Raw genomic sequence first — 23,317 nt, 5'->3', positions numbered from 1 at the left:
ACCGTAGCGTATCGCGACTTTTATTCGGCGTCCAACGAAGCGTGCATTTTCTGAATTGACTTCTAACGATATCTATGATCGTCTTGTATTTCATTGTGTACCTCGATTTGTATATATATACATATATATACATATATAAAGAAAGAAAAAGATAAAAAGAAAAAAACAAAAGAAAAATAAGAAACGGATTGTCCCCCGAAAGCGGTGGACGATTATTATAAAATGAAAACGTCGTTTACTTTTAGTATCCCTTACAAATAAGACACCCTTTTTTCTCGAGAACAGTTGTCGTTCGCGATTTGCCGGATCGGTTGCAAACAACATCACCATCGAGAGTCGCTGCTTATTCACCTGTCCTCTCTCGTTCTGGCTAATGATAATTAACGCGGTTAAGTTTCGTTAGGGTAAAACGCGTTTTCTTAAGTGACAGTGCAAACCTTTGATCTCTAACACGCGCGCATACGACACACCATTATTATTATAGCATAACTCTCATCTAGCGCGCGGGTAAAAACATAACGTGTAGGTAGAGTACGTAAATTAGTAAACGGAATGCGGAGAATCATGCTCGTTGTTACGTCCAGCATCACAGTATCGGTTTTCACCCTTTCGTCGTGCTCGTCGGTCCCTCGAGGATGAACGGAAAGGGAGCGAGAAACTGCCGTCGTTGTACATCCCCTGACACAGGGGGCATCGCGACTTATACATATATAAATATGTATGTATATATATAAAAATATATATATGTACGAATGGTACGATTCGAGCGATTAGCGAGGTGATTCGACGTGTACATGAACACGCGTATAATTATTAGAGGAACAAGGAAGTTGTCATCATCACGTTGTCGGGAAACCCCTGGAAACCTCCGATACGCAACCATAATTGTAACGCGTATTCGCCACGAGTCATGAAAGCGCGAAACTGATATTTTAAAGAAATGCTCTGACTTTATTAATAAGAAACGAAATAAACGCTGCTTAAGACAGTTAATCGGCTATTGTGACCTTTTTCTTGTTGCGCGCGTTGTTGCTCGTTCGATTCTGCGGTCTTTAAATAATAAAAGATGAAGTATCGAATGAACGGTGTGTTTCCGATCCGATGGTTAAATGGGAAACAAAGTGAATGTCAAACATTTACTCGAATACTATATCTTAGATGAAAAAAAATGTGATTCTCCAGTCTTGTCTTGTTTTTTTTAAATATATTCAATGCTTTTCCGGTTGCACAGGTCGGAAGCATCCTGTATCAGTGTACGATACATCTGTAAAGAGAAGACGTATCCTCTTTATCCTTCGTCTCTTTCTATCTCTATATTGTACCTTGCCAGAAATTTATCGATCCGTTTATTCGCAGCGAAGGAAAAACAAGTCAACGGAAATGAATTGGCCGAATCTTTATGAACCGCTCCACGGTGCCGCTGAATGAATAAAAAAAAAAGAAGAAACAAGACATAACGTCGAAGGTTCCGTGACATCTGCGGGAGGTAAACGCGGTGCCGGGCTTCCTGCCAAAGCATTAAATCTTTGTAGTACATCACTGATGGAAATTTCTGACTGAAAATTGGTACGAGCCAGCTACTGGGATCACAGAACTCGAAGGCTTTCATTGAACTCTTTTTTTTCTTTTTCTCTTTTTAATTCCGTCATTTCGTTGAACGTTATTTCATAAAAAAGTAAGAAGGCAAAAATTCTGTTCAAATAACAGGAACCACCCAGAGAAGATTGGCAACTTGTCTAGAATTGCTTCAGAGTTACGCAAGTCGAGAGTTCTTCGTGTGGTTGAATGGAGGAGCACGATCCAACGAAAGGCTCTTGACTTCAAATAGCATCGATGATCCTTCGTCGCTCGAATCCCCATCTACTTCCGGTTCCTTTCCGTTCTTACGCTCACGAAGAGATAGGCTCCTATCTGCTGTTTCAAGTACATACAGCTGGATGATAATTATCGTGCCTGACGGAATTGCCTGTCTAAACTTAAATACGAACAATTGAACATGGTAACAGGTATGTTCGTTGTTTTTATTTATCTCAACTATTCTTAATATAACAAATTAGAAATAAAATTATAAAAATCGATATCAAAATCGTAAATAATTGATCTGAATTAATTAGTGGTCGAATAGACAGTACAACCACTCGTGCGTTAATCGTTCTATCATTGATCACCGATTGTGAACAATGATGTCGATCAAAATCCGCGAACAGACCGGAATAACGTGTCCGCTTCTTCCGGGGAAGCTGAAGGGTTAATTAATCAGAGTATCGGCAACCATCTCCTGTTACATCGCTCCCCCGTATTCTGCTAAGCGAGTCGTTAATCATTGACACTCAACACGGGTCAGACATCGATTTTCGTCCGGCTGTAAGTGTGTCACACTTAGCAAGGCGTATTTTTATCCTGATAGAGAGCGTATAAATTTGGAGCGAAGCTGAAAGAGAAGGCAGGAGCATTTACGCGCACGGCGTTGTCCGCGGTTTGAAATCCGCGGCTCAAAGGTAAACACCTCTGGAACTCTGGAATGGATCGGATTGCAATTATCTGACATTGACTGCTTTTCCGGGTCGGATTTATTTTTAATTCACCGTTACACAGTTTACGAGGCTGACGTCAAGCAGGCTAGGCGTGGATGATTCGTTCCTGTATACTTCGCCAAATCGCCAGTCTACCAGCGATCGATTGATCACCATCTCGCTCTGATCCCATCGACGTAATAATATTAGGCTTTTATATCGTTACCATTCATTTTATGTTCTAAAACATATTCTCATGGTTCTGGATTGATACATTTCCAGGAAGCTTCGATTTCATGATTTTTTTACAGAATGATCTAAGTATTTAAAAATTCAACAGCAGAGTCAGTAGTCTGGATAATATATTATTAGATAATCAATTGTGGAATAAAAAGAATTGGCGTTTAAACATATTCTTTGTAATGGAAACAAAGCGTGAGTGTTCCCAAGAAAAAACTATGTATCACCAGTCATGATCCACGCCACAAATGCTAATAGTGTATCCTGATTAGTCACTGTTTCATTGTGTTTCGAGGTAATTAATACTAGTTCGAAAATACAGTATTCAAACCAATGAAATTGCTCTATAGATTAAATCACTTATCGACCAAATGCTAATATTGGATTGTTTCTTTTAGCCTCTTAACTTCTTATATGTTGCACGGTGAATTAATATTGTTGGGACAATGATCTCGCGAGATGTTTCGGTGTTCGTTGGAAGGTAAACCGGTCTGTAGGAGTCGAAAGAGGAGATCGAACCTGTGTCACTGTTCCTGTCTCGATACCGACCACTTATTTTCGGTCCAACCAAATTCAATGGCGAAAGATACTGGCCAGTTGCCAACAGTGCTCCTGCGGCACGTTGTCTTTTTACAGGTACTCCGAGGACAAGACACCTAATGGGTGTTGCGCTCTTCTAGGGATTCTCCGAGGAATAAAACAAAAATTAGAATTAGGCATTTTTCGATCTTCTGTAAATATTACTTAAAAATTGTTATTACTCTATATATTTTCCTCCCTTTTTTGCAATACAAGTAACAAACTTCGCAGAGGATAAGTGATGCGTGGATAAGTTTCTAATTTAATTTTTGGTTACTATAATTAAGTATGTACTCGGATAGTATATTTTTATGTCATTTATTTATTTGATATTATTAGAATTAGCGACGACATACATATTGTTCGAGTAAAAGATAATAAAATCGTAACTAATGTATGAATACATTTCAAATTGTTTCTGAAATCATCTACTAGATGGCGCACGAGTTAAGTACTCTGCTGCAGTAGTAAATATTCTATGGTTATAATAGGAAGTCATATTTCTACGATTTAGAGATTATGAATAAAATTAGTATACAGAATTGCATTCAAGAAAGTTCGTAAAAGATCAGTTTATATACTGCGAAATGAAAAAATGCACAGCTGTTTCACATATGCAACTTACTTACTTCACGTAATTTCCTGAAAAGAACATGAAAAGGCGTCATAATGCTTTGGCGGTTCTATCCGTTACGAATATAACAGAAGTTCAATTTCTGTTTGTATATAAAAAAATTTAATATAAAAGATAAAATACACTTTTGCTATTGAAAAACTGTTGTACATGTTACGATTAGGATTATTATATTTGATTGTGTATTAAGTAATTTGTCTGGTATTGATTGCATTAAGCATTTGTTGAGTTTAAAATTTGAAATGCATAATGCTAAAAATATTAAGTAAATACAGAATAGTAATCTTTTTGTTTCTTGCCGTGTTTTCTTTATTTGCGATTGATGGAAGTTCAGTATTGAAAAAAATGGGAGAGGAACAATATCAGATAATTAAAAGTATGTATCATTTAATCTTATACAAAAACAATATTAAACTTTTAATTGCCTATAAATTATGCTTTTATTTATAGCAAAATCTTCTGTATCACATCATGGAACTTGTTGGCAAGATGCTGTTAAAACGTTGCAAATTAGCTGTGATAAATTAAATGATGAACAACATTCTCTCCTTGCTTTAAAGTTAACAAATTGTTTTTTAATAGACTCTGGACATACAAGTTATAATTGTCATCTTGTTAACACAGAAAATAAACGCCGGTATGAATTTATTATATTAATATGTTTTATTGTAATATATACGTTAACGGATTGAAAAATGATGTATTTATCAATTTTATAGAGATTGTATTAATAATATGTCAGATAGGGCATTTAATGTATATAATGAATTCTATATACACACTACGCATATGTGCTTTTATTTAAATTATGAAACTTGGCAAAGTGAAACTCATAATACCATTAAACAGTAAGTCTCTTTTTGTAATTAGAAATAAATATATTTTAAAACAATGCTTATAGCAGTTTTTCTGTTACAGATTATATCAAGCTTCTTCACGAATGAAGGAACAACTATTAGAAGCTTCAAAAGTACAAGGAGCAGTACTTGAAAGTCAAAAACAAAGTTTAGAAATGCAGAATGAACTTTTGGACCATGGAAAAGAACTTGGTACTGTATTAAAGTCATCTTCTGAAAGTGTTAACAATATGGTAAAAGATTTTAAGTAAGTGTATGAAATACTCACCAATGTAATATAGGATATTTAATACAATATTTAAGAAATGTTATATTATTGCTTGTAGAGAAACAGCAAAGGATCAGAGAGAGCTGTTATTCCAAATTTTTTCATATTTGCGTTCATTTCAAGATTGGATTATTGGAGAAGTTTCATGGTTTCAATCTATCATGTATTACACAATTAGTTGTATTTTATGTGCTTTGTTCAGTTCTTCTAGGAGGACTGTAGATGCTAGAATCACTCTTTTTACAATTCTGAGTTTAAATATTGTCGTGGAACGAATGTTAGTTCAATATTATGATAATATTAGCCCTATCAATGACAAAAAGGTAGCAAGAAATTTTATTTATGAAATAATATATTGAAATTGTTTTATCAAATCTCTTTTTGATACAGTATAGCTTGGTATCTACAACATGGACATGTAGAAAAGTAGCTCTTTGTCTTTGTGCAGCTACATTATTTTGTACATATTACTCTTACAAGGATGAACAAGTTGAAAATTATAAAGCATTAAAACGTATTGAACATCGATTAAATACCATTGAAGAAGTTGCATCTATTTCAACTGATCGTCCAATACGTATGTATATACTAAAATTTTTTGTAACTAATTTATATACCATAAGTAATTTCAATACTATATTTGTTAATTTATATGCTGTTTCAAATAGTTTTTTTTTAAATATTTTTATACAGGTTATTCTAGCAGATTAAGACTGAAACAGTTGCAAGTACAGGCAAATAAACAGACTACCAGAGAAACTCCCATGTAATATAACTTTATACTTTTTATTATATTGTTTTATTTAACAAGATAAATCCACAATAATGAAAACATGAATTTTTTTACAAATGATTACTAAAGCGTGATAATAAAAATATCTCATATACAGCATTTGAAGGTATTTAATTTATAACTATTAAACAGTTGGGTACATACGTAAAATATGAGTAATTTGTTTATTTGTGAAAGATTTAGCATTAGGAGTAGGAATATCAATTTTTTTTAGTTCTCTTTGGTTACTTGCAAATGATACATAATTCTTATAACACTGATTTAAAGCTTGCGTTTCCTGTGCACATTGTTGATCGTTAAATTTATTATCTGCCCAACATTTAAATAGCAATGACATTTCATATAAACATTTATTGTCTGAAATAAATGAAACTATTAGTTACAGTGGCATGGACAAACATTTCACTAAATTGAAAGGCATAACATTTACCCATATTATCCTTTGAGCTTCCTGAAACTCTGTTTTTTAAGGATAACCGAGATATTTCTCTGGGTGGTACCTTGTCCACATTTTGCGGTGATCTTGCATATTTGAAAACCAATGGAGTGAACTTCATTTTCTATAAAAAAAAGAAAGTAGGTTACACAATTGTATGCTTAAGGTTAACAAAGGTAAAATAAAGATTCTTATAGATTGTTTATATGATTGTAAGTATACTTTCTTATGTCATATAGTACACTGTTAAAAAAATTCCATAAACAACATTTTTTAATTAATTGTTCTGTTTAATTAACAGTATACCTTGTGATTGATATCTACTTCGAGGAAACGTTTCGCAGCAGATGGCGCTACCGATACTAGCCGAAACATTAAATCAATTCAATAGGTCAAACGATTGTTGATAATAGTATAGCAATCTTTACCATCAAATTTCATTTTTGCATCGATATTAGTAGAGTATTAATTACATTTGAAATAACAATATATGTCTACAAAGGAGTACAAAAGTATTATTTTCATGATGTAAATTAATTAATACATTATACGTGCTAGTACACCTGTGTACTACTACGATATAACATATACTAAAATATTGTATTTAGTATATCTTCTTAAGACAAAAAAATTTATATATTTAAAAATCTGAATGATAACATTTAAAATATATATGGAAGTAATTAAAAGATTTATTCTTCTCACAACATTATTTCTATATTAGGTATGAAGAAAGTGTAAACGTACGCATTAAGTGAAAGGAAGGACAGTATGAGACTAGCGGACCAAAATAAAGGGTGGCGGGGTACCGAAGGAACCGAGATCTTCATGAACAAGATTTCAAAATACCAGTTGATCAGTTCATGCGTAAACCATCGCATTACTTGTCCTGACGTAACCTCAATTTTGTGGAAGGAAGTTACATAGTTGGTTTGGCAGTACATAGTATTCCCCGAAACATTGTGAAGAAAACAACTGTGAAGTTACCTTCCACTCACTCTATAAGATTTTCTATATCTTCAAACGTCTATAATGGAAAGAGTACGAAGTAAGTTTTTCATTTATTTATTTATTATATAGCCAACATTTTCTCGCTGTTTACTATGATATATATTTGTTCCATTTAATTTAGAAGCGTATATTTAACATTTTTTAAACTTTTAACATATTATTAATAATTGTAAGTTTTTATTCAGATCGTGTTATATTAATATTTTTCGAAATACTCCATTTACATCACAAAGTCACGCGATGGACTTTTACTTCTATCGCGTGATGTGATTTCAGATAACTGGAAAAAGATACCGCTAACTGCTTGTTTATATCGACTCATTTACACGTTTCTATATTCAGTCAATCTCTGCGATCTATTAGAACATTATTAATATTTAACAACAAATTTTGTATGTATTTATCCGGTAGAGAGCGTTACACTTTTACATTCACACGAGTCATTGTAAAAGTATAACGAAAAGTAGGTCTGTAACTACAACTCAGTACTGGAAGTTATTGCTAACAAATGGTATAAACTTGACCATGAACGTTCATTTATTTTTTGAATCATCTAGTATATTTTATTACGAGATTTAAAAAAGTATACGAATGTTATCATGCTTAAAGAGAAATAGTTTATGAAAATGAATTTGTTCGCATCGTGAAGGTCTCAAATAAATTGAAGAAATAATAGTGCGTATACCAGTAAAACTCTTGTACAATCGTGCTACGAGTCGCCTGAGTCAATGCGTCACGTGTTACCGTTGATAAATGCGCAGAAAAAATGTATGATACATTGGTATATGTACTCATACCGTACTTGAAAAATCGGTATAGATTAGCATGTTTGCTACTGTAAACTGTAGAAAAATAAAAATCAGTAACACTATTGCATAATAACAAATATCATATTCAAATGAAATACACGATGTGCAAATTATTTGTAACGATTCTAAAATAATATAATCTTGTGATTAAGTATGCTTGAGTTCAAGTTCGAAATATATGTTCGTTTTTTATTCCGTCATCTTGTTTTTATAATCTGAATATTGCAAAACTCCATTCATTATTCTTACTCTTCAATTACAGTTAACCGTATATTCGTGTACTACTACGTGCATTACACGCATTACGTATAACGCATTCAGCTCTCGTGCAGTTACCTGTAAAACGTGAAAATTATTCTTATTCTGGTCGGAAGCAAATCACGTTAATACTTATCATAATCAATGTTTATGCTATTTTGATTTCGATCTATATGAGAATATTTGAAAGTCAATATCTTTATTAAAAATCGGCATATCAGAAACTTGATTCTAGTCAAGGACCAATATCGGATGATTATTTTACGCGCGATATGATGTCAGTTCTTACTTGCAAAGTCATTGGCCCGGCAAGATTTACAGATTTAGACATTTTACGTGTCCACATGCATTCATAATTCATATACGTTATTCTATTAGTATAATTAATCAGAATGAGTGTGGAACGTAAAGTTGTTCATACCTCTAAATTCATTTTCAATATATGCAAGATCATGTAAAAGATAAGAACAATATTACATGTAGTCCTCGGTTAATCCTCACTCTTAAAGTAACATATTGCGAGATTGAAAGTAATCCTTCATGTAGTATTTTTTATTCTGAATAATTCACAACTATGATCTCTCTAAGATGACACAAGCATGAAATTGGAAAGTCATGTTGTGACATGAGAGATAGGGAGAGAGAGAAGGTAACTTATATTTAAGAAAAAAGAACCTTAGGATAAGTTATGATTACGATTTACAAATATATCTGAACCTTCTTCAGGTGTGTTTGTATTTCGAAATCTTGCATCTCAAGACTGTGAAATAGTCATCGCGTTAATCGTCGCGATTAGTCGAACTTGAACAGTTGTAGTGATTGGTGGGTTTTGATCGCTCACTTTACCTCCGATCGGAAGAAGTTCCCGGGAAACAATTCGATTTTTCTACAAGTTCTTTTGGAAAAATTTTCCGTTACCATGTTCAGTAAGACAAATTCTAGTGTTTGCGACAGTGATTGTTGTTTTTCATTCACATATTCTGTTATGAATGCAATCTTTTACAAGTTTAAAGAGATTTGTGAAACTGGATACGCGTGACCAAAAGAGAAACAGGATTACAAATTTTATTATAAGTGTGAAGCGAAATTGTTTCTCTCATTATGGAAAAGACTAATATTATTTTACTTAGTTAATTTAATGAGTTGATAAATTGCATTTAACGTTGTAATTGTACATTTGGTGACCTATATATCATACTAACGATATTATGTACCGTCAACATTTCAGCTTCGGTATTTTATACTCTTGCAATTCATCAAATCTTCTGTACCGTTTTTATATTGTTACACAAAAAGTTCGATGATGATTCGTTCAGTTTTCTGATGTTATGTAAGGTTTGTCGGTTTGAACAGAAAACGAATTGGTTTAGGCACGTGTTACGACTCATGCTCATGTATATATGAATATGCATTGTTTAATATTAGTATTTTGTGTTTAAAGACACACCACGTGCGATCATTTCCGTATATGTACGTACATTTTTTAGCTTTCAAAAACAAGTGGATAACAAAATATAAAATAAATTCTATCTAGCGGGAAATGAATAATCTTGTTTCTTTAAGTATACGTATATAATTAAAACACAATTTTTATTATCCTGCTTCACATTAAAATATTACATAATTAATCGTGTACATGCGACGTTTTATCTATGGGCTTAATTCTGTTGCGCTCTTTGACCTGTTTGGCAAAAAGTACACCCAATGGCAGTGTAAAAACAGGAGTAATTGCTGGAAAAACATGAATGACTTTAAAATGACATTGACTACCTCGAACTTTTTAAAATTTTTTCCTAAAACCGTGCGTTTCGTACTCCCAATGTAACGCACTCTAAGAGAATTTTTAGTTACAATCTTAAGGATAATTATAGAATGAACTTTCTCTATTGTAGAAGCATCTACCGAAGAAAGTCTGCGCTTCATCAGGCAGTCCTTGAAATCGGAGGAAATGGATCACATGGAGGGGATCCATTTCGATGGATTGTATCCTCATGTGTTTGTCACGCTCGGAGCTTCCGTAAGTACTAATTGGTTTTTAAATTGGATACGTATTAAATTTGAAACGGTACACGATCTAGAATTTTAATCGATGACTTTGATGAACTTACAGGGTGATTTAGCGAAGAAAAAGATCTATCCAACGCTGTGGTGGTTGTTCAGGGACAATCTTCTACCAAAGACCACCACTTTCGTCGGTTATGCGCGCACGAATATGACCGTTGACCAGTTACGGCAGAAATGCCATCCCTATATGAAAATGAAACCAGGGGAAGAGAACAAATACGAGGAGTTTTGGAGATTGAATCATTACGTGTCTGGCACGTACGACTCGCAAAAGGGATTCGAGGTGCTGAACAACGAGCTAAGGATGCATGAGCAAGGTTTCCCGATTGCTCACAGGCTGTTTTACTTAGCCTTACCGCCCAGTGTCTTTGAAAGCGTAACTGTGCACATCAGAAACGTTTGTATGGGTGAAAAGTGAGTGAAGCAATTGTACACATCAAATGTACGAGTTAAGAGATACTTAACACTTTGACGCACATTTTTGACTTTACGATCGCCCTCAGAAACACAATTTTTTTCGATTGTTTATGACTGCCAGATGAAATCGGGTGTAAGTTATATGTTTGGAAGTAAAAATTATCACATTTTGCCACAGTTTTACTACTATACGGCATTTGCTTTACTAATTCATTGTATTTACTTAATTCATGAAAAAATACTTACAGAATAAATGGTTCGTCTTCACAGAATCATCTTTCGACTGCGTGAACTGAAAGTGACTAAACTTTTGGTACGACTACCGATCGTTGTCGCCGGTGTGATCGACTGTTATAGCAGTCATTTGTCTTTAGATACTCAAATATTCCGAAGCGAATAAAAAACAACTAATATGCTGTCTAGCATGTTATCACTTTTTTTCTAGATGTGTTACTCGATAATTTAACAAGTGTATGTGTTAGTAAACTTCGTACTAACGCTGTTCTTTTTTTATTGATTAAAATATGCACGACGGCTATAACCGTTATTTGCGTACAATATTGCGATCGCCAAGGATCTGACGACTATAGACGTCATTTACGTCAAAGTGTTAAGGAATCCATTTGATCCTATGAATCATTGCAAACAAGTTGATTTCATAATAAAATTCATCTATTTCAGAGGATGGACCAGAGTCATTATAGAAAAACCATTTGGCCGCGATGCGATTACGTCACAGCGGCTTTCTGATCACCTTGGCTTGTTGTTCAAAGAGGATCAAATGTACCGCATCGACCATTACCTAGGCAAGGAGATGGTTCAAAATCTAATGACGCTGCGATTTGGGAATCGAATATTCAGTCCTACATGGAACAGGGACAACGTGGCTTCCGTACAGATTACGTTCAAGGAACCGTTCGGCACGCAAGGAAGAGGTGGCTACTTCGACGAGTTTGGTATCATTAGGGACGTAATGCAAAACCATCTGATGCAAATTTTGTCGTTGGTCGCGATGGAGAAACCCGCGTCCTGCCATCCTGATGACATACGAGACGAGAAGGTGAAGGTGCTGAAATGCATGAAGCCTCTGGAATTGGATAACGTTGTGCTGGGCCAATATATTGGCGATCCAGACTCCAGTGATCCTGAAGCACGGTTGGGTTACTTGGATGATCCCACTGTACCAGCCGGCTCGAATACTGCCACGTTCGCTCTTGCCGTGTTAGGAATTAATAACGAACGATGGGACGGTGTCCCGTTTATCCTTAGGTGTGGGAAAGGTAATGTGGTTTGCATGTATTAATTTGGGAAACTATAATGTTCAAAACATGGACATACAAAAAATATTTTTGTTGTAAACCATAAGCATAATCTGTATCATGAATGTGGAAATTTTCATCGTTAGCTTTAAATGAAAGGAAGGCGGAAGTTAGAATACAATATCAAGACGTGCCTGGTGATATATTCGATGGGAAGGCAAAAAGGAATGAATTGGTAATCAGAGTACAGCCAGGCGAAGCGTTATATATTAAAATGATGATGAAATCGCCTGGCATTACGTTCGACATGGAAGAAACGGAGCTAGACCTTACGTACGGTTACAGGTACAAGGTAACTTAAAAGATGCTGTTTACTTATAGTTGATTCAAAAGAGCATTAGCATTAGTTGGAATTATTTTAAACAGTCTGCTAAATATTAGTGTTTGATTCTATAGGATCTCAAGCTTCCCGACGCGTACGAAAGATTAATCTTGGATGTATTCTGTGGTTCGCAAATGCATTTCGTACGCAGCGATGAACTGTCGGAAGCATGGAGGATCTTCACCCCCCTGTTACATCAAATAGAAAAAGAAAATGTTAAACCACTCCCGTACAAGTGAGCTGTTACCTATAGTAATTGGGAATATTTGCTTATATATATTTTACTAATGTAAATCTTTCCTGTACAAACTAGATATGGTTCTCGAGGACCCAAAGAAGCCGATGAAATGGCAAGGTTAAATAATTTCACCTATTATGGTTCGTATAAATGGGTACGACCCTAGTTGAATCTCGGTAACGTAATGTCAAACGATGGTACGTATATAATATGCAGTTTGCAAAGGTCTACGTTACGAATCATCTGTGATCATAGCATTCCACATATATTTCACGTAAATATTTACACGGTGTCTTTAGAAATTTTATACAGATATAATAAACTATTTTATATATTTAATTTATTGAAAAGTCGATATCACTTATTTTTTGAAACAGTTTTTAAGGCTTGAAACACAACTTGTAACTGGTTAAAGCGTATGCTGATAATGTAATATATACTCTGAAAGACATCAAGTGGAACAAATATGCATATTTAATATGCATGTTACAAGTGCCTTTGAGTAAAATGTAATTGTTTCATTTATAAATTTATATTCTGTCTGATAACATAAATTTATAATGGATATAATATATACCCCGACAACACAACTTCGTAATTTCCTGCTTTAGTGGTAAGAGAGAGAAAGATATATAAAATAGCTATAGGAAAGAGTGAGCCAGATGCGACTAGCCCTACTCTGGAACCCCTGGTACCATCTCTGTGAAAAGTGCTCAAACTGGTCGCACACAATTATCGACAGCGAAGTAAACTACTCAAGAACTACTAACGCCATCTCTGCGGAAACTACTGAAACTAATTTCCGACCAGTTTCAGCGCTCCTGCAAGAAATGGCGCTAGTAGTTCTTCTGTAGTAATCTGGCGGCATCACCGTGATACGCTGGTGCTTTTTGAAGTGTTATGTGATTTACTGTGTTGTTGGGTACATATACGTGCAGGTATATTTTTGTACAATGAATACAGTTTTATATGTTGTCCATCATTTTATTTACTTTTAACGATTGAAATATGACGCCAGCTTTACTTCCCATTGAAAAATTCTTTAAATATACATTACAATAAATAAGAAAAAATTGAATATTATTCAGTCTCTATAATTTATGTAATCTACAGAAAATACTTAATTATTAAATGAAATAATGTTATAATAGCACAAAAGCACAATTATGAGTGCTTCATACATTTTTGTATGATAAATTTATATACATAACTGATTCTGCTATTCAGCTTTCTCTCTTTCTCTCTCTCTATCATTCTCTCATACAGAGATGTCAACTACATATAAACACACCGATCAAACACGCGTTATTCTGTTGTATTTAATAATAAACAAATCATATTTAATTTATACAAAATTAGCAAATTTAAAAAAAAAATGCAGTTGAAACTAAACTAATACATTGTACACGTTAATATTTATGTTTTGCAAATACCATTGTAAATTGTAACACGATAAATATTATCACTGTTACAATTGAAAGGAGTACATATAAAAATTATATAAAATACGGGAAGAGTTCGAGATGGTATACAATACCTAATTTGTTACATTATTAAAAATTAATTTACAGAAACTTAGATGATACAAATTACGAACAGTATGAACAAGATATATTTGAATTTTATCCTAGTACTTCATAATAGCGGCGGATACGGTTATATCTATATATTTACTTACAACTATAATAGTAATAGTAAAATATTGCTACAAGCAATACACATTGCACAAATTAAACACACAGAAAAAGATATCAAAAAAAGAATTACACATGTCTCGTAAATCATCGATCTCGAGAAGTCACTTTGTTTTTTCATTAAACGTTCGATAGATTAGGACCATTCACTATTCGGTGTATACAAACCAAAAACGAATATAGCTCCCAATGCATCGATATGGCAATGTTTTTTTTTCTTTCTTTTTGAACACTTCACAAATAGTAAGTTATAAAAACGTCAAAATTTGATCCAGGTCTATGAGTTGACGAAAATATAATTTTAATATATATATATATATATGTACGTATGTATATATTATATATTATATTACACTTATTATATATTATATTACACTTATTAAAAATTTAAATCTCACATGCTTCAGGGTCCAGTAATTCATCCCAGTTAATACTTCTTTGAAATACTTCTTGCTGTAACCACAATTCGTAATGCTGTTTAAATTCATCGCTTAATTCCACATTCACTCCAAGTACCGATGTAACAGAATTGTCAACGGGTTCCATGTCTTTGTCTTTGGCAACATTAGTATATCGAAGATTATTGAAACGGTCAACGCAAGAACGTAGCACACACTCATCTACCTGGTAATCCCAAGGTCTTGCCTCTAAATCTAAAGGAAACAAATCATTCATACTTTATTCTAAATGTAAATTCCAAGTTGGATATACAATACTAAGCATCGTATACATAGAATACGTTACCATTGCCGTAAGCCCAGTCATCATTTAAGCGATGCCGAACTTTTGCATAAATTGCACTGATAGTCTTCATGTTAGTCTTCCGCCATTGTCGCCCCAAGTACCTAGTTTGCATTTTTATTAATTTCAAGACATACAACTGCATCATTGCGTGCCTGACTTTTAATGTACGCTTCAATATAGGTGCTGACTTAAAAACGACCAACATCTGTGGAAATGAATATACTCGAATTATTTATAAGAGACAAACAAACAAGTTTGATAATTAAACGTAATATAAGTACCATAATTCTACTGTGCTTCCATTTTGTTAATTTGTTAAGAATACGTAATAAATTGATGCAAGAAAAAACGTTTCTCCACGAATATGGTAAGTTATCACCGATCTCAAGATTATCTAAGGACACATCTGGCTGCTCTCCAATAACACACAGAGGAAAATCCAAAATAGAAATACTGCAAATAAATTCACATAAATTGAAATAATTATAAGTGTTCCTTGTGATGTCTAATTCGTTCTTTTTTTTTAGATAACTTACACATTTTTTGCTTCAATGTAAGCTACAATGTTTTGATTTAAAAACTTCAAGACCAGTGGTATGCAATTAGCGAACACTAAATGTTGCGACATAAACTCGAATTGATATATGTGATTGAGTTTAAAATGCTTCAACAAGAGGAGTAGTATGGCTGATACTGCTTTAACAATGATCTCTTTGTGTCTGTTTACATCGATACCAAGTTTCATTGATTGAAATACTGTCATACTGTAAAGAATGAAAGATTAGGATAATTCACGCGTTACTAAATCTATGGCAAGATGATTAAAAGAAATAAAAGTGATAGGGTATTAGTTTAAAATGATAATCTTACGGCATTTGTCCTGGTAAGACGTCGGCCATAATATTGGTACTATCCGTTTTAGCTTTACTAGTTGGTGCAGCTGCTAATAGAATTTTCAATAGTGCGATCATATATTGAGGAACAAATGGTAATATAGCATGGTACACAATCTCCGTCGGCGTTTGACGAATCGGAAACCTTGGAGTGCTTACAGGATTCCTGAGCATTTGTTCTTCTTTTTGAATTTGAACCTCAGCTAGAGACGTATACATATGCTAAAAGTACAACAAATACGTAATTCATTTATTCAAATTTTGAAGTATATACTGTAAGATTATCTAACTTACTCTTTTAAGTGTATTAACACCTTCAAGTATTGGTTGTGGCAAACCTGCCAAACTTTGTCTATCTCCCTCTAAATTATAACCAACAAATTTTAATCTTGATACTTCAAGGAAAGTATCTACATCCTTTTGTCTCACCTTCGGTGTCCATGGCAAACCTAAAAAAAGCACGCAAGTTTAGGTTAGATTAGGTAGAAAATATAATAATAAAAATATTACCTTTTCCTTTAGTGAGTGGTGGAGTATCAGGTCTTGTTGGAGACTGATTGTTTTCATTTCGATAATAAGTTACCAGCTTCCAACCTGATTGATTCATAAATACATTAGCTTCTCCTTCTGCTTCATTGTTTGGAGTATTGTTTCCTATTTCTCCACCTTCGTACTCCATTCCCAAACCTGGCTCATCCAATGAACTTTGCTTCATAAGAAACTAAAAAACAAAAATTATCAGTCGGTAATTCTGAATTTATATACAGAATTTAATAAAAAAATTGAGCATACTCGTCTATAAGATCTATGTGTCTTTTTTTGATTCAGTGTTTCAATCAAATCTGCAGCACTGACAGGAGGAGAACTAGCTCTCATAGTCCTAGCAACTTCCAATGTATCTTCTTGTTGTGTATCAAGACCAGCTTCTTCTCGATATTGTTTCTTTAGCTCTCTTAACGTATTGATACCACCCAAAGATACTAAGATTATCTTCCATAGAAGTAAAAGTACTTTTTTCATTGGAAAATGTGGAGCTAATCCGGTGCAAAAGTATGTCACCATACCGAGAAGTTTAACTACAAGCAGCTCGTCATCATAGGGATGTATTAGATCTTCTTTGAAAGATTCAACGTTATTCTTGTAAATACTATTCTCTAAATCCTTTGCTTCTTCTCTCATCACCTCTGTTATAATGTATAAAACAGATAGAATTATTCTTAAATCAGTAGAATCGTCAAGGCTAACAGATATTTTTCTCATCGCAAAACCAGCTCTCCTGGTGTTCCTACAAATAGAACAGTATTAAACGTGACAAATTCCAGAAATCTATAAAATACTTTTTCACGTGATAATACACATACGTAATTTCAATATTGAGAAGTTCAACAAATGCTGGGAACACTCCAGCCTCATATAACAACATAACATTTGTTCTGGTCCATTCTCTTTGCTCTGCATCGGACTGTACTTCAGCCCAACAACCTTGAGCTAGGTACAAGATGCATCTCGCTGCTTTCATTCTCAATTGTTTATTAGAAACATCCAACTGATCTAATAATTTATAAATTACAGACTTCTGTTGAGTTTCTGTCAAATTTTGCCACCACGGTCTTAATTTATACAACTCCATTTGCTCCTCAAATGCCTAAGAGTAAACACATTCATGTCACATTAGCTCATTCCAAGGTATCACAGAAATGCCTATACTCACAGTAAGATTAACATGTAACTCGGACTCTTCTGAATAGCTGTACAATTCAGCAATTTCATTGGCATGCTTATCAGCATCGTCATAAACAAAATCCAAATCCGCAGAGTTAGATGTCTCCTGAAGATAGAAACGTTAAAAAAAAAAAAAAAAAAAAGAAAAAACACGCAAATGATATTATCTCAATGTTAGCATTTTTTACTGCAGTAGTATATCAATTAATAAATAAATGTATGTACCATTTTATTTGTATTAATTTGAACGATTATTATTCAGAAAAGGATATAAGACGTGTTATTCACGTATCGTGTGGATTGATAAGTAGATCGTGACAATCCAGACACTAAACAGTAGTATAAGCTTCTGTCAGAAAAGGTTAGGAACGACTCGATCCACGCCGATTATCGTTATTTATTTTTAGCAGGTTCTTTGCACTTAGTTGGCAAAGCATTTACTCACTTCGGTGCTAATAAGACGCTCTAGAACTATTTGGGGAAGAACACGCTTCCCATTCCCATTCGTATCCATCGCTACGTCACGCATTTTCTAATAGCGATTGGAGATGCAGTATGCAATATGTAATGCATTTCAATCTTAATCTATGAATCGATAGTTTTTTCCCCTCGACTACTTTTCAGTCGATTGTAAGTAATTTTTTATCGATCGATGGATTTTATTATCGATTTCTTTTAATTACAAAAATAGTCGATGTACGGTATACCGTATTTGATACTGTTGCATGGGCTGTGCGTAGTTTAGTCAGAATTTTATTAATGAGAACTTCAAGCTACGACGGTATTTCTGTATTTTCCAAATCCATTAAACGGTTGTTGATAAAATCAAGGACAAGATGATTGCCTCGCGAAACATTTTTAGAGATTTTCACAAGAATTTCTATAAATATTGGTATCGCACAGCTTCCATTTTGAACACCGAAGCTACTCGAAAAGCACGTTAAACTGCTCTTCACGTACGTACTTTACGGTCAAACGCGTCTGGTTGTGCGTCCTTTCCGATAGCATCGTATTTTGAACAGATAATATTAGAAACAAACACAGTGAATAATCACATTAACAGAATGCAAGGAACAATCATAGAAAATTTGAGCGGTAGAAAGCTTTCAATACTCGTTGTATTACTTATTATCGCACAAGTTGTTTGTTTTCTAATAGGCGGTCTCATTGGTAAGTTAAGAAACGTCAAATAGATTTCAGATTGTTGTAATATATTGTTATAACTAAAGAATAAATCATTATTATTTTACATATATCAAAAAGAACCTGTACGAATAAATAATAATTGTTGTATATATTTTTTTGTAATGTTAGTACATGTATGAATAGCTTAAGAAATTTGTTTACAGTGTATAGTTAAATTTAATGATACCATTTATTAATTGATTTAATTGTTGAATTCTTTTGTAGCTCCAACTCCAGCCGGTAGCCAAAATATACTTGGTACGCCTTGCGAGGATATTCGTGTGAATGGATCTGAACCAGGTGGAGGAAAATGGTTTTATTCAAGGGGAAAAGGAGCTTGCACTGCAGTCGATATGAATCGATTCAGTCTCGACAGTCATCATCAAGCGTATCAAGTTGTTTATACATTTCAGGTAATTTCCTTAAAATATCAGAAACTAAAGAATATAAGTAGTCGTAAATTCAAATGTTTATTACTTCTTTTATAGATGCCCGTACCCAGAAATAGTAGGCAACTTGATTATTCTAGGTGGCAACAAAATTTAATAGGTGTTTTACAAGTGGATATTGTTTATCACAATCAGATAGAAATTGGTAACTTATCAAATATATTTTTACATATGTACCGTATTGAATGTACATTTTAATTGTTATTTTTCACAGCTCCTAGAACTAAGATCACTTTAGACGCACGGCTAGCTTATAGAAATAAAGGGGATCCAGATGATGCCTGGAAACCATATGCTGCTTCTGTAGTGGAAAGAATTTTAGATTGCAGCATTGACGATGTGAATATATAGATTGTTAATATTGTTCTTGGCATAGTGAATACTTCTTTACTTATAGATATTTTCTTCATAGGCAATGGAACAGTACAATTATAACTGTAGTGTTGTACCACTGTTTGAACTTGGCTCTCTATTTCATGATTATTATCTTTTAAATATTCGTCTTCCTGCTGATACAGACAGAAATATCAATCAGGGTTTGGGTCATATAACTGATTTATGGCTTACAGTAAATATATAACATTTAACTTGTAATATTTACATTTATACAAAAGTGTGAAATATTATATGAATTTTTTGTTTTTATAATTTAGGCTATCAATCAAAATGGTGGATTTACGAAAGTGTGGGTCAGTTTAAAGACCATTTATTTTCCAATTGTTCTATCCGTTCTAATTTGGTATTGGAGACGAGTACATATGCTTTCCAGATCACCAGCTCTTTTGGAGTACTTACTTTTAGCACTTGGCATAGCTCTGTCTTTCCTGAACAGTAAGTTGCATATTTTGACCTTTTTAAACTACATGCGATTATTTATATTTAAAGCTAATTTTTTGTTAGTACCCTTGGAATACTTAACACTTGCTTATGACATGCCATTTATGCTTTTGCTGGGTGATATTAGACAAGGAGTATTTTATGCAACTCTTTTATCTTTCTGGCTGGTATTCGCTGGAGAGCATCTTATGGTAAACAAATTATATTTATATACATATGATTTAATTTTGATGTACTAATGAATTCTTTATTTTTATGTACTACCTTCTTTCACAACAGATACAGGTAAGTTAGTTATTTTCATATGACTGTAAGCTATGGAAAAATACAATTTTTTTTTTATTTCTTAATTAGGAAGGTGAACAAAGAAATTCTTTAAAATGTTACTGGCGTCATCTCTCTGCAGTAGGCATCGGATGTCTATCATTGTTTGTGTTTGATATGTGCGAACGTGGAGTACAACTACGAAATCCATTTTATTCTATTTGGGTTACAGATCTTGGGACAAAATTTGCTGTATCCTATTGTTCTAATGAAATTGTATTTCTCGCAGTGAAACTTTACGTTCCTTAACCTAAAAAATCAGTTATCGTTCATCATTTTAGCCGGAGTATCTGCTGGCGTGTACTTAATATTCTTGGCTTACATGATATGGAAAGTATTCATGAATATCAGTGTAAAAAGAGCTGCATTATCTAGCATGAGTTCGGTTCGGCGTTTACACTATGAAGGTGTAATATATCGGTTTAAATTTTTGATGATCGCTACACTGTTATGTGCATCTTTAACAGTTATTGGATTTATTCTTGGTCAGGTATATTAAATTTATAGATGTTACGTTTACAAATTAGGTCTGAGGTATTTAAATCAATATAAATTATACAGCTAGAAATAAATTAATGTAATATGTGCAACGTATACATGTAATATATAGGTTGCGGAAGGACAGTGGAAATGGGACGATGAGATACATTTGGAAATGACATCAGCATTTTTCACCGGTGTCTATGGAATGTGGAATATTTATATTATAGCATTATTGTGCTTATATGCACCTTCACATAAACAATGGCCTATTGAACCATCTGGTAACAATACTTTCTATATCGCATACATTTTCAGCTATCTGGATTCAATTGCAATTAAGTTTTTCATTTGCAGAAAATAGTATTAGCGAAGAAATCGAGTTTTCACGTTTATCTACTGATCCTAATGAAATGCTGTCTTTGACAGCATTCACACGAAAGGCAGCCGCAGAATAAGTAGTGTACATTTTAACAAATAAGAAATAGAACAGTGATCATGCAACAATTCTGTACTTAACATAGCACGGAAGAGCTATAAATACGAATTAAGGATTTTCGATATTTATAGAGAATGCAATGACTGATAATGCTCTGACAAGTAATCACTTAATGCCAAAATTAATTATTTATTACGAATATTTTTTAAGCTTTAGTTTTTCTATAACATTTTAATATTTAACAAATGCGGTTCTTTAAAACTACTTAAAGCTTTATTTTTAGTATTTTCAGGTAAAGTGAATGTAGAGACATTTTGTTTCTAGATTTTTTCGTGTAATATGTAGGTAACGTTATTCTATAGAACATTCCATTTAAAATTCAAAAGTATCTGTACTTCCGAGTAAGATCTTTTCATACATACTGAAAATATTGAACAATCACGTTGCCATATTTATTGTAATAGTCTCTAACGCACTGAAAAATCGCAATACCTATTTTCTTTAATGAAAAATAATCTATTCCGTCGTTTCACAGTACATATCAATATTGGGCATTTATCCGTAATTAACATTTGTAAACATGCATTTTAACGATAGTCATAATAGTATTGAACGCGGGTATCTCAATATTATTTATGTATTTTTTATTATTATTATGCAAAGGTATCAATCTCTGTCTGGCAGTATTAAGTTCCTTCATAAATTTTTGATATTATACATACATATATATTTCATACAAATTTTTACAGATTTTGATGCATTACTAATATAATTGCTAGTATTTAAGACGTATGCATGCGACAAAGTAGACCTGAAGAGAAAGAGGGTGCAATAAATTTATAACACTTTAATAGAATCAATTTAGTGCACTTTAGCCATTTACATAGAGTACTTATATTTGATGCAGCAGAATTAGTATTTTCGATATATTTAATATATTCAGTCGAACAGGTATTAACGATATTCTCGAGCAAATTTTATACATTGTCATTAATTGTCATATTTTTTAAATCATTTTAGGAACAACACATACAAATGTAATTTTTAGTATTATGAAAGAGGACTTAAATTTCTATGTCCATTTGTATTACTGAATTTTGGTATACAGTATTCGATTCGAACGCTTTTTTCTTGTAAGTTGGTCGAAATTTTATACATATTCATAATTTTTATACACTTTTGAAATAAATCAATTTGTTAGAATAACTCTGTTAAGTTATTAAATATTGTGTAATGTGTTACATGCTATATATTAATACTAATTTTATCTTTGTGTAGATACGTCTTTTGTTTCAACGTTATTAAAAACATCCGGATAAAACGCGAATTGTACGACATTTGACTTACCGAACGATTCAATTTCTTTCCAACCATCCCTATAATTTATTCATTTACTCGAGAGACTGCTGTACAATAGAATTTCCCCTACAGAATTTTATCACACCGCGCGCTCATTTAATTCACTTCAATATGTATGTGTGTGAAGGGTTAACTTCGAATATTAAATTTGTTAAGATTTAATGGATAACTGGACTTCGTATTATTCCAGAAAGGTATTTATACGTTTCCTATACAAATATGTTTCACGCTATTTATATCTTCTTTATTGTTTAGTTATATAAATACTAAAATATGATGCTAATTAAATTCAAATTCCACACGTGTACCATCGATGCACATTATTTTTCACAGTGTCGACAAAAACTAGTGGTTTGTATAAACATACACGCTATTCTTATTTTAACATTAAATCATTTAATTGTTTAAAATTTGCATGTTATAATTTTCTATT

General features: G+C 33.1%; 5 protein-coding genes across 8 annotated transcripts; 3 read left to right on the top strand and 2 right to left on the bottom strand.

The window, feature by feature from the left end:
• The first annotated feature begins 4,215 nt into the window (after positions 1-4,215).
• LOC143429357 (uncharacterized) lies at positions 4,216-5,978 on the top strand. The gene is made up of 7 exons (XM_076904922.1): positions 4,216-4,342; positions 4,417-4,603; positions 4,686-4,814; positions 4,885-5,070; positions 5,150-5,414; positions 5,482-5,668; positions 5,785-5,978. Exons 1-7 carry the CDS (start codon positions 4,216-4,218, stop codon positions 5,859-5,861), a joined length of 1,158 nt encoding a protein of 385 aa, XP_076761037.1. The 3' UTR covers positions 5,862-5,978.
• On the bottom strand, positions 5,864-7,308 carry LOC143429358 (small ribosomal subunit protein mS37). 2 transcript variants are annotated; one of them, XM_076904924.1, is made up of 3 exons: positions 7,170-7,308; positions 6,315-6,444; positions 5,864-6,241 (listed from the first exon to the last, which is right to left on the bottom strand). In XM_076904924.1, exons 2-3 carry the CDS (start codon positions 6,439-6,441, stop codon positions 6,009-6,011), a joined length of 360 nt encoding a protein of 119 aa, XP_076761039.1. In that variant the 5' UTR covers positions 6,442-6,444; positions 7,170-7,308; the 3' UTR covers positions 5,864-6,008. The 2 variants fall into 2 exon arrangements, with proteins under 2 accessions (XP_076761039.1, XP_076761038.1); XM_076904923.1 differs by lacking the exon at positions 7,170-7,308 and adding an exon at positions 6,627-6,730.
• On the top strand, positions 7,088-13,291 carry Zw (glucose-6-phosphate 1-dehydrogenase Zw). 2 transcript variants are annotated; one of them, XM_076904919.1, is made up of 7 exons: positions 7,088-7,368; positions 10,291-10,415; positions 10,509-10,876; positions 11,561-12,159; positions 12,285-12,490; positions 12,595-12,755; positions 12,834-13,291. In XM_076904919.1, the coding sequence occupies exons 1-7, from the start codon at positions 7,353-7,355 to the stop codon at positions 12,922-12,924; spliced, it is 1,566 nt and encodes a 521-aa protein (XP_076761034.1). In that variant the 5' UTR covers positions 7,088-7,352; the 3' UTR covers positions 12,925-13,291. The 2 variants fall into 2 exon arrangements, with proteins under 2 accessions (XP_076761034.1, XP_076761035.1); XM_076904920.1 differs by lacking the exon at positions 7,088-7,368 and adding an exon at positions 9,126-9,324.
• A 546-nt stretch (positions 13,292-13,837) lies between these two features.
• On the bottom strand, positions 13,838-18,356 carry Strip (striatin interacting protein). 2 transcript variants are annotated; one of them, XM_076903754.1, is made up of 12 exons: positions 18,037-18,356; positions 17,801-17,917; positions 17,451-17,734; positions 16,882-17,374; positions 16,600-16,810; positions 16,384-16,538; positions 16,067-16,311; positions 15,733-15,960; positions 15,478-15,649; positions 15,197-15,401; positions 14,851-15,105; positions 13,838-14,729 (listed from the first exon to the last, which is right to left on the bottom strand). In XM_076903754.1, the coding sequence occupies exons 1-12, from the start codon at positions 18,037-18,039 to the stop codon at positions 14,701-14,703; spliced, it is 2,397 nt and encodes a 798-aa protein (XP_076759869.1). In that variant the 5' UTR covers positions 18,040-18,356; the 3' UTR covers positions 13,838-14,700. The 2 variants fall into 2 exon arrangements, with proteins under 2 accessions (XP_076759869.1, XP_076759867.1); XM_076903752.1 differs by having other exon boundaries at positions 18,257-18,355.
• A 164-nt stretch (positions 18,357-18,520) lies between these two features.
• Positions 18,521-21,850, top strand: Wls (Wnt ligand secretion mediator). The gene is made up of 11 exons (XM_076903761.1): positions 18,521-18,981; positions 19,222-19,409; positions 19,485-19,590; positions 19,660-19,784; positions 19,858-20,013; positions 20,099-20,276; positions 20,346-20,473; positions 20,637-20,798; positions 20,869-21,096; positions 21,217-21,370; positions 21,444-21,850. Exons 1-11 carry the CDS (start codon positions 18,876-18,878, stop codon positions 21,542-21,544), a joined length of 1,632 nt encoding a protein of 543 aa, XP_076759876.1. The 5' UTR covers positions 18,521-18,875; the 3' UTR covers positions 21,545-21,850.
• The last annotated feature ends 1,467 nt before the right edge of the window (positions 21,851-23,317 follow it).

This window comes from Xylocopa sonorina, chromosome 11 (genome assembly GCF_050948175.1).
Source record: "Xylocopa sonorina isolate GNS202 chromosome 11, iyXylSono1_principal, whole genome shotgun sequence".
In the NCBI taxonomy this organism is placed as follows: domain Eukaryota; kingdom Metazoa; phylum Arthropoda; class Insecta; order Hymenoptera; family Apidae; genus Xylocopa; species Xylocopa sonorina.
This window is presented reverse-complemented; position numbering and strand designations above follow the sequence as displayed.

Excerpts from the sequence above, each read along its gene's own strand:
- LOC143429357 (XM_076904922.1), top strand. The coding sequence starts at position 4,216 with ATGCTAAAAATATTAAGTAAATACAGAATAGTAATCTTTTTGTTTCTT. Across the intron at positions 4,815-4,884 it reads ACTCATAATACCATTAAACA|ATTATATCAAGCTTCTTCAC; the intron begins GTAAGTCTCTTT and ends TTTCTGTTACAG. Across the intron at positions 5,071-5,149 it reads AATATGGTAAAAGATTTTAA|AGAAACAGCAAAGGATCAGA; the intron begins GTAAGTGTATGA and ends TATTGCTTGTAG.
- LOC143429358 (XM_076904923.1), bottom strand. The coding sequence starts at position 6,695 with ATGTTTCGGCTAGTATCGGTAGCGCCATCTGCTGCGAAACGTTTCCTC. Across the intron at positions 6,445-6,626 it reads AAGTAGATATCAATCACAAG|AAAATGAAGTTCACTCCATT; the intron begins GTATACTGTTAA and ends TTTTTTTTATAG. Across the intron at positions 6,242-6,314 it reads AAGCTCAAAGGATAATATGG|ACAATAAATGTTTATATGAA; the intron begins GTAAATGTTATG and ends CATTTATTTCAG.
- Strip (XM_076903752.1), bottom strand. The coding sequence starts at position 18,340 with ATGCGTGACGTAGCGATGGATACGAATGGGAATGGGAAGCGTGTTCTT. Across the intron at positions 16,539-16,599 it reads ACCACTCACTAAAGGAAAAG|GTTTGCCATGGACACCGAAG; the intron begins GTAATATTTTTA and ends TGCTTTTTTTAG. Across the intron at positions 14,730-14,850 it reads ATTACTGGACCCTGAAGCAT|ACCTGGATCAAATTTTGACG; the intron begins GTGAGATTTAAA and ends GTCAACTCATAG.
- Zw (XM_076904919.1), top strand. Across the intron at positions 10,416-10,508 it reads TTGTCACGCTCGGAGCTTCC|GGTGATTTAGCGAAGAAAAA; the intron begins GTAAGTACTAAT and ends ATGAACTTACAG. Across the intron at positions 12,756-12,833 it reads GTTAAACCACTCCCGTACAA|ATATGGTTCTCGAGGACCCA; the intron begins GTGAGCTGTTAC and ends TGTACAAACTAG.
- Wls (XM_076903761.1), top strand. The coding sequence starts at position 18,876 with ATGCAAGGAACAATCATAGAAAATTTGAGCGGTAGAAAGCTTTCAATA. Across the intron at positions 19,410-19,484 it reads AAGTTGTTTATACATTTCAG|ATGCCCGTACCCAGAAATAG; the intron begins GTAATTTCCTTA and ends CTTCTTTTATAG. Across the intron at positions 20,799-20,868 it reads ATCTTGGGACAAAATTTGCT|TTATCGTTCATCATTTTAGC; the intron begins GTATCCTATTGT and ends CTAAAAAATCAG.